Source organism: Urocampus carinirostris, chromosome 4 (assembly GCF_059441175.1).
Source record: "Urocampus carinirostris isolate Australia breed hairy pipefish chromosome 4, RoL_Ucar_1.0, whole genome shotgun sequence".
Taxonomy (NCBI): Eukaryota; Metazoa; Chordata; class Actinopteri; order Syngnathiformes; family Syngnathidae; genus Urocampus; species Urocampus carinirostris.
Genome location: NC_142352.1, coordinates 35,238,803 through 35,251,341, shown reverse-complemented (window position 1 = coordinate 35,251,341; position 12,539 = coordinate 35,238,803). Strand labels below are relative to the sequence as shown.

Below are 12,539 nucleotides of genomic sequence, written 5' to 3'. Positions count from 1 at the left end.
GTGCACGTGGATTATTCGTCTGTAGTCGGGCCACAGTTAGGACGGATTGTATAGATTGAGTTGAGATTTATGTCCGGCAACAATCTTGTGCTCAGGGATTGTTGTGGTGTTTTTTGGATGGGCTGCGAAAGTCTGGATAAGAGACAACAGCCAAAGTGTCGGTGTGTGTACATTTAGAGACGGTTAATTCCGGTCCGTATAATTGTCTTGAGATCTGTGTAAAAAGCGGTGGTGAGACGTCATCATTTGCTGAAGTGACAGTTCGAGAGTAGACGATCTATATATAGTTCATACGGGGCATGTTTTTTTATGTGTTTCCCTAGTCGATTGAGGATTGGGAGGCTGACATGCGAGCTACATTTAAAGACAAGTGTGGTGCATGAAACCTCGCCATTTTCTGCAATCTGAAAGGTTATACCGGCGTTAGGAAAATGAGCAGTTAATCAGATGTTGTATTATTGAGATAAATTCGCATATAAAACGCGACTAAGAGACTGTATGTGTGAATTGCTGGCATATTTCCGCTCTGAACGATATCTTGCTCGGGAATTTTGGGCTGTTAGTGTGTGCGTGAGTGAGGCTTGCGCTAATGGTGATGTGCTCTTTTGCCTTTTACGGTCTTATATGTGTCTTTCGCGTGTCTTAATGTGTGTTAGAGACGGGAGTATGTTTGAAACATGTGTAATCAGAGCGTGGAGTGGGCAAGTTAATTTAGCTATTGCTTTTCTCCCCCTTCTCCGTTTGACCCGTTCTCCTCTCCATCCCCCCCATCTGCCTTCTTATCTCCCTGGACAATGGTTTCAAAACAAGGTGCGAACAAATTTTGTAAGAATTTCACAAAATACTCACGACGAGAATACCTTTTTTTACCTTGGGTACAGACGGCACTGAAAAGGGGGGTATTTGGGACGAATGGTCATGCTGTGTTTTTTAATTATTTGTGTGCTGAACGGGTTTGTGTGAGAAACGCGCAGGCGAATTAAATTATTTCCTTTTTTTCGGCTGGGGAGGGGGATTTGTAAAGAAAAAAAGGAAAGCATAAAAAAGACCAAAATAATAAATAAAGAGTGGCGTGACTATTTTTTATTGTATGCAAATCTCGCCCGCTTCATCTGCGTGTGGCCTCTTGATTTGTGAGATCTTGTTCCGTTAAACATCTTAATGCTTTTTGATGCTTAGGCAGTGTGATAGTTTAAAATTTGGATTTGAGCGAGTTAAATGTTGATATGTATAATTTGGGTAAATTAAGAAAACGATTTGTCAATGGAGAGAGCATTTTCAAAAGACAATGAGGAGCAGATTAATCGATCTTGAGGAAGACCATGGAAATTTTAAGAATATAATTGCTAAGATAATGTCTGCATGGTCATTTAACCTAGAGTAAACATCCGAGTTTGTAAACATGTCCGATTTAACAGGATTCTGAAGTCAAACGGACTGTTGAAAAGGACTGAAGATGGACAATATACTGGTCGCTGTGAGGAGATTACAGCAGGAAAAAGAAAAACAAACAAAAAACAAACAAAGACGTTCACTCATCCATTGTCTGCACCGCTTGTCAACAGCAGGGTCGTGGGGACACTGGAGCACTTCCAGGCTGTCCTCGAACAGTGAGCAGGGGGCAATCTGAACTGATTGCAGCCAGTTTCAAGAAAAAAGAGAAAGAAAACCGACGACGACCAAGGTCAGTGTTGCACTGATAAGGCTCATGGACACATTCAAGCAGCGGATTGTGAGTGAACGTCACAATGGACTGAGCCAGACGTCCAAGGCCGTCAACGAGGCGGGAAAACAAACAACACGAGTCTGCATTGAGTCACGTTAGGGTCTTGTTGATTGACGAAGTGTTTACAAATCTGAGGAAGATTGATACATTTGGATTGTAAATTATTTTATTTTTAACACAGGAATACTGCTAAAATTGTATTTTGAATATGCTTTCCAGGAAATGGTGATGTGTCTCTACAGATGCAGGAGCATCAGGAGGATTTTTAAGGAGAATAGGTAACAGGAAAATACCTTTGATTTTATATCAGTTGACAATAGCACAATTTAGATCATTGTGCAAGGGGGGAGGTTATAAAATAGCTGAAGGAAAAAGGTTACAGGTCTCCATATTTACAGGCCACGGTAGACGAAGTGCTCAACCAGTGTGAAATCTGTGCAGAGAATAATATCAGGAAATGTAGCAGTTCCCTCAAAAGATCTAGGTGCGGAAACAGTAATTAAGTGTTTGATCAGAGAAGTTATTCCGCGATTTGGTATACCGTCAGAAATAAGCTCAGATAATCATAATAAGCATTTGTTCAAAAGGTCGTGAAGGGAATCCTACAAGAATTACACATTAAACAACGGTTTGGTGCAGTGTATCACCCACAAAGTCAAGGGACGTGGAAAGAGTAAATGGAACATTAAAATCAAAGATAAACAAGATCTGTGCGAGTACTAGGCTCAACTGGGGGGATGCACTACCGTTAGCGCTGATGAGTTATCGCATGCAAACTCATCGGATCACACATTTAACACCGCATGAAATGCTAACAGGCAGACCAGACCAGCGCCGCATCTAGGAGGTCCCTATAAGAGGCCGCCACTTGAGCAACTACAAACTGAACTGAGAGACTGTATGAGACAATTGACGGCTGTCCAGAAGGCCATCTACCGGCTGGTGAAGAGACAAGAGTCCAAGGTCGAACAACCATTCGAGAAGACGGTGGTCCCAAGGGATCTCGTCTCCATCAAGGTGTTTCGACGAAAGTGGAACCAACCCAGGTGTGAGGGACCGTACACCGTCGTGAGGGCAACGCCGACCGCAGTCCAGGTCGAGGGCAGCTCAACCTGGTACCATCTGAACCACTGTACCAAGGCTCACGCTGCCACCGTCAATGGGACCAACCAAGATCAACAGGGCAGTAACGTTAAATTAGGAAAACAAGATGTGTATGATAAAATTGTGTGTGGTAATAAGTTGTTTGATATGGTTGTTACTAGGAGCAGAGCTCGAGAAATCGCAACGGCGGATGGAAATCGCGGGTCCGGAAGTGCAGCCGGAGATCCGAACAGCGGCGCTGCAGTTGCAGACCTTGACGCATCAAAGGGACAGCAGCCCGGTTAAGTGTGACACTACTGTACAACATGCCAAAACGGTTGAGAATTTAGAAAGTACAAGTACATTTTACCTCATGAAAGGCTCACTGGCCCCAAGGTATGGAAGCTCAAAAGTACCATAATTAAATTATTACGGGAAAAAAAAAGAAAATGTGAGATAGGACGAAAACGTGCAAAATGTAATTTGTAAAATATGGTGTCATAAGAAACATGCACTCAAAATCTTTTAAAGGGACAGTGTGTATAATTTGACCCCAAGATGTCTCTGCATTGTGTCGAAGTGAATAGGAACTATAAACAGGACATGCGCACTTTTACTCCATTGCCCAGCGCCTGTGCTAAAAGTAAATACGTAAGTATCTTCAGTTTTAGGAATTTTTGACATTTTCACAAAATAACTTTGCTTGCACCAGGTTTTAAATCAATAATTTAAGACAAAATGACAGACAAAATGAGCCTCAGCACTCATAAGTAACGGCGGGAGGAAGTCGAGTTTTAAGTCCTACACCTCTATTGATATGGAACCCTCAAACGTCACACAGTGAAATTAAATTCGCTGAAGGGAAAATACCGTAGAAATTTTACAAAAATACTACGACAGTAATACGGTAATACAAAAATGCCACTAGAGATATACTAAAACATTATCACAAAACTAACGATTCAATATAGTGCTTTAAAACAAAGACATAGTACACTACATCAATTAAAGCCAAAATAAGCCGATGAGCAGGTTGCCTTGCATGGCTGACGCTGCTATCGGTTAGTTAGTGTGTGTAAAAGGGAAAGTGTGAAGCATATTGTAAAGCGCTTTGGGAGGTCTTCATTAACTTGCAAAGCGCTATATAAATGCAAAAAAATAATAATAATTATGAAATACAGACACAAATATGTTCCAGAACGTCCTACTAAAATGGATTACGAATGTGCACCCAAGCGTGCATTACCGCCACCAATTAATTTCCAAGCAACCTAAAAAAACAGCTGTCTTCTACCTTTAAGAATACACCACGGCAAGCAGAAAAGCTAAAGTAGCCCTTGATCATATGCCCCGCATCATGTTCACATTGATTGGCTTAAAGTACCCAATTTTCAACAAACGCATCCCATTTGATTCCAGAGTAGTTTCTCTTTACATAAACACCTTCCTTACATTTACACGGCATCGGAAAGTTGGTGCGGCATGAACGGAAACAACCAGCGGCTTGTGACTTTGAATCTGTTTTGGGACAGGATATGAGAGGGTTACAAAAAATGAGCGTCATTGTTAAGCGGACTCTTTTGGTTTTGAGAACATGATGTAGAAATTACTGTGATATACTGTACAGTAATCTGTGGCTGCATCGCGGTTTACTTATCACATTTTCGTGGATTTTCATGATGCATTGTGTTCCTCGTTCATTGGCAAAACAGTGACCCCGCCCCATATCTGCTTGTTTGCCTGCGTGTCAATAGCCTTGCCCTGAATTGTACACATGCTAAAACAGCTTGACGAATCTGCACTATGTCAATCTTTTTCATTTTCAAGTTTCTCTAAAAGCCATTATGTCAAATAAACACTCTGGACCAACAAAAGCACCCAAAGGCAGAGGAAGATGGTTTCTATTGCCAACAAAGTTGGACTGCTCGACCAACTATACTTGATCTGGAGCCACATGTGAGTGATTGGTGTTCACACATTTGCTCCCAGGTGCTTTTTCAAAAAGGTTTGATAAATAAATGATTTATGTTTGTGGGACAAAAATGGACACATTCTTAACACTTTTCAATTAATATACAGTGCCGTGAAAAAGTATTTGCCCTCCTTCCTGTTTTTTCCAAATTTTTAACAAGCAAATGTTTCATATCATCAAACCAATTTTAATACCACACAGAGGCAACCAATGGAAATACAAAATGCGATTTCGTAAGTCACAAAAAAATCAAAACCTATCTGGCCCTATGTGAAAGAGTAATTGCCCTTTTCTAGCATGAATTGTCCATTTAAGGTCACACCACAGCATTTATTTTGGAATTAAATCGCAACTTTCGCTTTCCCACTCCAGAAACTTCTTTTTTTTCTTTGAGCCATTCAGACGTGGACTTGCTGGTGTGTTCTGGATCGTTGTCCTGCTGCATAATCCAAGAGCGCTTGTGTTTAAAGGCACGATCTGATAGCCGGACCTTCTCTTTCAGTTAAACACCAGAATTCATTATTCCATCAACCACAGCAAGTTGTCCATGTCCTGATACAAATACCTTTTCACGGCACTGTAGATAGATCCATTAAGTGTTTTATTTCATAGAAGGCTTTTATTTTTTGCGTCTCCAGACATTTCTTTGTGGTCCAATATGGCTTTTTTTTGGTTGCCGACCAGAAGGTAAATGCAGTCAAAGTATCATTCAAAGTAAAGTGGGTAGTGTCCTTTGCACAGTTGTACAATAAAACGGCAAGATTACTTTAAAATTATAATTTTACAGTACAGAAGTTATTTGGAGAAAAAAAAATGGAAGAAAATAGTTTATAAAGTACAGTACTTTTTTTAGTTAAATAAATACTTGAGCCAGTACATTTGGCTTTTTCTGGAGTATTTAGTAAATACATGTTTCTGCTTCCTGGAATTTGACTATAGCAGAACATTTTTAAAATGCAGTCCCTGCAAAAAACGAGGGATTACTGAACTAAGACGGATTCTACTCAAATAACAAAGTTTACTTTTTTTTCTACAGTCTGAATCTATTATAGCATACATGACTTTATCCTTGTAATGTTGTATTTCTTCCCTTTTTATGTGGCCAAAAAATAAATAAAACCCTGCAACACGGCAAAGTCAGAATGATTTGGTTTATCTTTTATTTCCCCAGATCCCCCTAAAATAAAATATAAAACATTTAAAAAAGGAACCACATAATGACCTGTAAAACAATGTTATCATCACACACACAAAAATCAAAAGCAACAAATATTACCACATATGACAGTCATGCTTTATAAGAGGTATTAATAAGCAAAGCAGACGCTAAAGAAGCAAAAAAGGCCGGGTGGTGGAACACAAATTCGGGACAAATAGGAAAAAGGGAGGAAAGTGTTCATTTAATTGGGCCCACCTTGAGATCTAGATATTCCAGGTCCTTCTTCAGTTGTATGTAAGTATCATCAACCTTTAAATGAGCAGTGAGAGACACATCACATGAAATGAAGTCACCAAGATGTTTGGTTAACCATAATGTTTGGAATTGGCACTTTTGGTGACCTGGTGTAAAAATCTTGCCCAAAATGTGTTGGGCAACTGGATTTAATATGAGGCCAATTTCTTTCCTTCAACAAAACCAAAATGAATCCCTGGGTGGGAGGGATCGATTTTGGTATTGCTGTAAAGATTGAACAGGCTTAGAACAGTTATTTAATGCAATTTAGCTCATGCTTAAAGAGAGAAATAAGCTTTGTTTTTGTGAAGTATTCAAACAGCCATTAAGGTTTCTTTTTTTCTTCTACTATGTCATATGTAAAAGAAAAAAAGGAAAAAAAATCTTGTTCCACTGGCAAATAAGAAAGACCTGATAATTAGTCACTTCAAACCAGGTTAAAATATTCAATCAGGCAAAACTTATTAAACTCATTTATGTTCCTCATTAAAAAATTTCGATTTTGTTTAATAGGACAGCAAAGTACAGTCAGGGGAGGTAGGCAATGCAGTACCTCATTTGTCATCATGGAAATATACGTTTTAAAATGTTTTGAATAGTTATATTTATATCGTGATAAACTTCTCTCTTATTTGATCTCACATTTTTTTAATTTCCTTTCTTAAAATCACTGAATTTAATTTGTCATTTTATTCATAACATAGTTTGAGGTTTTCACCGTCACGTTGAGATTTTTAGGCTTTAAAGCCAAAAGGGCCTCTTTCTTGGAGCAGAGAGCCGAAAGACAATGAGCAAGATTAAACTTTATTTGCACTCCTGACTTAATTTTCAAAATATTTGGCAATGGAAGGTATTTCAATTGTCTTTTTGACTATGTCTGAAGAATTTGTATTTATGTTGCATCGCTACTATTTTTGTTTGTTTCTATTGACTTCTGAAACAGTTGTAGTTTTACTGTAAGAAAAACAGTAAAAATGTATACTGTTGAAGTTTGCATTAAGTTTTGCGTTGTAGTTAATTAAAAATAACTGAAACATTTTAGTGCCTTTAATTTTATTGTGTGTGTCGTAACTATAAACTTTTAAGGGGTGGGATTCAATTATTCAATCGTCATGGCATTCTCAAGTAAAAAATATTGGTATTAATCGATGTTACCTTGTATTTACTTGGATCGGATAAATATCAAATTTCCCAGTTAAATTATCTGCCAGTGGAGCAAGGTGATTTCACTTAAAAACAATGATTATTTAACCTGTCTTATTACTGTTTTTTCCGGATTAGTTTTTGTTTAATGGACATTTTGCAGTGTGTGACATAATCATGAACAGGCCCATTACACTTTTTATTTTCATCTAAAAACTGAAATCCGATAATCACTAGTGAAATTTATACTTAATTTCACTGAAGCTTCACTCTTTTCAAAGGCGAATGAGAAAGGCAGGCATAAATGTGCCGCATTTAGCCATTAGCCACTTGATGCAAGTGCAAACAACAAGCAACATGCTCTCAGTGCCATGAGGTGCGTGCGGAATCTGCACACTCTCTCGTGCAAATCTGGTGCGACTGACTTCCTACGAATGACAGGGCGGGAATGTATGGGATCGGCTGGGTCGGGAGAAGGGCGGCGGGATGGTTGGTGGATCGGGATGCGCCATCCTGAGCTAAACTAAGAGCCCTGACCTGCATGCCGGTGCAGAGGAGGCCGTTGTGGTGCCGGTGCCGCAGGTGAAGCAATGCGGGGCTTTGCGTGTCGGCCATCTTGGCCTGGTGCCGCCGCAGCTGAATGAGGAGGAGGGTCAACTCCTCGGGCTGGAGTCAAAACCCAAATCCCGGGTTCACAACACAGAGCGAGCCAGCGGTTACTAGTGACTAGCTTTAAACAAGGGGATTATTGCCGATGCCAGAAGGCAGGAAGACGAGAGAACTTTTTTATTGCTGGATGTCAAAGATGAACAAAATCACATGATCTGGATCCTGGCAACCTGATTGGTCGCGGCCATGCTGGATTGTTACAAAAATTGGTACACCTGCATGTCTACATCAGGGGTCTGGTTGGGTATTGATAGGTCATGTTACGTAATCTACACCCAGGCAACCCGAGTAAGGCGGCCATATTGGATGGGTATAAGTTTACCTCAATATTACTGTGAAATATGGTGATCGATGCTCTAGTTTGGCTGTTGTTAAACAATTCGGGCTAGGTGACGACAAAATATGTACACTGATTTACAAACATTACCCCTACGCTCTCGAGAAAAGTGTGTGGTACAGGAGTTAGGGTTCAAATAAGACAATCTCTGGGACTCGTTTCATCCGGGGAATGTCGCATCAACAAGGCGTTTCAGCCTGCCCGGGCCATAGTGAAACATGATCAGTCTCCAGATTATTTAAAAAAAAAAAAATTAAAAAAAAGAAAAAAAAAAAAAAAAAGGAAGAACGAAAGTGGCAAACTTTTACCTCACAAATCTAATGTGACTGTTGGAGCTGTTTATTCGCACACAAAGACTTGCACAAAGCCTCGCTTCAAAATAACACAGCCGTAGGCTAAAATACTAGTCTCAATTCCAGATTTTTATGCAGTTGTTTATATTTGAAAAAGTGTTAAATTTTTTTTTAATCGGTAAGCGCTTTAGGGGAGAATAGCTGTTCTCCAACACGCCCAGCGGTAGCGTTGGTAGGTATGCCATGGTAAGTGCTCATAATAAACTCGCACGTTATTTCGTTACTATCGTTTATTTTCATCTTCTTAATGTATTTTTATGTTCAATTACTATTTGAATGTGTTTTAGAGATCAAGAAAGTGTATTTTCTAGCTATTTACTGTTATCTTGGATTGTTTTGGGAAGGCAGGAACAGAATAACTGGTTTTCAGTTATTCCTTACGACAACATTTGTCCAGGATATGAGAAATTCTGGATACAAGCTCGATCCAGGAACAAGTTAATCTTCTATTTAGAGAGACCACTTTTTAATCACTTGATTGCTGAAATAAATGCCCTTTAAAATGACTTATGTTGATGCAAGGCTTCTTAAGAATCCAGTTGTCTAAAATGAAATTTAAAATTAATACCCGCCAAAAAACAACAACCTCAAAACACTGTAAGACCTCATGATACTTTCTTTTGAGTTAATAAAAGGGATAAAGAAAAAGGCTTGCTAAAGCAGGAAATTGTTTTTTTTTTCTGATCTACATCGACAACTATTTTCTGGCACATACTAATTTCTCTGAGTCATTACTGATACAGTAGGCAAAACATTTCTTTATAAAACTCATCATGAGTAGGTGCTGGTACTGTGCAAATGGCTTAAAAAGATAAGCTGATTTGAATATTGTGAGGGCACTTTACCATGACTATCTTTTAGAAATATCTTGTTACTTCCCAACAGTCCATACAATATGGAATCAAGCGAATTGGTAATGTAGAGTTCATACCGTTTTGCCGTGCAGGCTCGGTGCACTGACAGTGTGCGTGATGTAGCCCATGGCTGGCATCGAGCGTCTTGCAATCTGGGAGGTCTGCAAAGGAAGCAAACAAGTCCACGTGTTAACAAAAAGTCACATAAATCAAACAGAATGTCTAATTCACCGACAGGCGTGGAGTTCAAAACGTTGCTCACAAACAAATACCACTGCACAGCACTTTTTCCTGTTGGAAACAAGGTGTGCGCTGACTTTTTTGACGCTATAGGGCTTGGAATGATTTGACATTTTTGCCTAACACGCAGAATTAGTGAAAATCAGGCAGGGCCACGATAGACTTGCGCCTTAAAAGGACACAAACAACAAGAGATTTAATTAACTTCACATAAATTACAGCCAACCAGCTTTCTTAAAATAACATTTGTTTGCTACCAGCAAGAGAAGCACTGGGAGATTCCCAAGCCACTCTTTTTTGCTGTATAATAGTTTTTTTATTTAAATGCGGCGTAAGAAGAAAGAGAGCGCTGCCGATGTTTGAGATGGAGTAGAGCTGTTTATAGGGTGCCGGCCAGCCCTGGGCACTTTAGATTAGATGCGAATAAAACATCTCTCTTTATGATAGTCTACTGGGACTTAACTCAACGCTGTAACCAGGGCCAAAAAGATGCTGGGTGCACCAAAATTAAAGTTCACCTGCTTGGAGTTCTCACAAACATTTTGCTCTCTGGCAGGGTCAATGTGGTCGCATTTTGCTGTGAAAAACCCGGCATCTCTTACATTATAGAAGTGTACGCCTGTAATTAGTCCCCACACACTATAAGGCAGGGTTGCATGTGTGTAATATGAGGCCTTGTTTGTGTATGTGTTTGGAGATGCTTTCGCTGGGCGTGGGTGATCGGGCCGCCCCTTGACTGCACAAGTGTCCAGGGAATCACAAGAGATGCTCATCTTCGGACCACATGTGGCGTGGAAATTGTAAAGCAGGAGTCTCAAACTCATTTTTTTGTGTGAGTACTTAACCCTTGGATGCATGACCTTCCATGGGTGGGGTCGGTGATTAGTGGGGGAAAATAAAAATAATAATGGCATCATGTCATACACATGTTGATGAGGAATACCTGTCATATGACAGAATTACAACTTTTTTTTATTTTCAAAGATTTTGAAAAATAACAACCCATGGGGTCATTTTTGATCCCACTTATGCATCCAAGGTTTAATACTATTGACATGCTTTAACCTGCCTGCAGACTGTTGAGGAGCACAGACGTGTGTGTATGATGTCAAGAGGTCACTGGTCCTTTTGGAGTTTCAAAATGACCACCTTTGGAAACACCTAGACATACCCATAGAAAACTGTGCAAACTACTAATGTTTGGTTTTTCAGATTGTGATCAAATTTGACAAGGTACCAGGCTTCAAGCTATTGGATCGCCTGTTTTCCTGCTAAGATGCCTATGCTACACTCATTTCAGGTGAGCATAAAAGCCTAAAATTTTTGTGTGTTCCAATTGAGATTGTTTGATGTTGGTTGCACTTGCAGTGATAATGAGGGTTACCTGACAAAAGAGACAAAAAATGTCCAGATTCTCCAAACGCAGCATTCAATTTACTTGGATTGGAATTTTTATTCTAGTTGAATTTTACAGGATTATAAAAACTGTTAAATTTAAGTAAACAGCACCCTCTTCTGGGGAGCTTTGTCAGGGTTGTTGCTATAAATGATTGAAAAGAACGCAGTGTTACGTGATTACACATTCACACTGCGTCACATCGTAATGTCGATTAGATTTCAGTTAATCGTGCAGCCCTAGTGTAAGGCCCCCGCCTTAATATAAATGCTTAATGTTAATGTGGCCTGTTCAAGTTTGATATGGAATACCTCTGTGCAAGTTAGATCGGCAGAGGTCAAAATTGGGAAACAATTCACTCGCAAATGCTGCCACAATTACAGTGCTTGCGGGTGATAAAAAATAAATAGTAATCCCTTGCTGTATTACAGTTTCCTAATCGTGGTTAGAATTAGTTTATGAATTTTCATCGTGCATTGTGTTCTGCATTCTGATTGGCTAAACTTTTGCCCCGCCCCTTTTATGCTCGTCTCACTTTCAAACCCAATTTCCCAGTTTCTCCAGTACCTCTCATCTTGGTCTCTTCACCTGTCGTCTTGGCCGCAACACATCACATGAAAAAGCCATACAAACTTATACCAGCTGCCATTAGTCATGAGGGAAGAAGAAATGCTACGGCAAAGCAAACCACCATACCAGGTGTGCCGGTGTAATTTTTAAGCAGACTTGATTCATCTTTCTTCATTTAATGTGTGGTTTCAAGCATTTACAAGATCTTCACCCAAAACCCAAGCACCTTTCAAACCTTGGTTTTTAGGATTTCAAGCCCCGTAAAAACCCTGTTTAAATACACATCGAACTAGAAACTTAGCACTATTCTGTAACTGATAAGTAGCTCCGAGCTTCAAAATGGTTGACCGCTGCTATAGGCAATTATAATGGTTTTCAGGGGGTACCTTCAGGGGCATTTGGGTGCCCCCCTCAGTGCAATTTGTTTATTTACATAACACTGTCAACAAACGCAAGAATCAAATAAGTAATTTTCTTTTGTTTATTTTGGATAAATAAGGGAGGACGTTTTAATTTGTTCTCTTGGTAAAATATTGTTTTAACGTGCTTTGTATGAGATTTGTGTTAGTAATTTACTCCTGTTAAATTAATATTTGACATAGACAACAGTGTTCTCGTTTGCCCGCGTCCCTGCATCCTAGACGCATAATTTTTGCTGGGGACGCATAGTGTCAAATCAACGTGCGTCCCCGGGACGCAACTTTTTTGACACAAAATTGTCATTACTACCCGATACTTTTTTT

The 12,539-nt window shown here is 39.6% G+C and overlaps 1 protein-coding gene across 16 annotated transcripts in view; it reads right to left on the bottom strand.

Moving 5' to 3' along the window:
• The window catches only part of plekha7b (pleckstrin homology domain containing A7b), a 136,629-nt gene that overhangs the window by 36,525 nt on the left and 87,565 nt on the right, over nt 1–12,539 (bottom strand). For 13 of the 16 annotated variants that reach the window (XR_015850309.1, XR_015850310.1, XM_088334363.1 and 10 more), the window contains 3 exons: nt 9,668–9,751; nt 7,915–8,043; nt 6,196–6,249 (listed from right to left, as the gene is read on the bottom strand). Coding sequence is in view for 14 of the 16 variants with exons in the window: in XM_088334363.1 (XP_088190489.1) it covers nt 6,196–6,249; nt 7,915–8,043; nt 9,668–9,751 (267 nt within the window). In the remaining 2 variants the exon portion in view is untranslated. The remainder of the gene's footprint in view (nt 1–6,195; nt 6,250–7,914; nt 8,044–9,667; nt 9,752–12,539) is intronic. The other 3 variants (XM_088334360.1, XM_088334366.1, XM_088334356.1) reach the window with 2 other exon arrangements.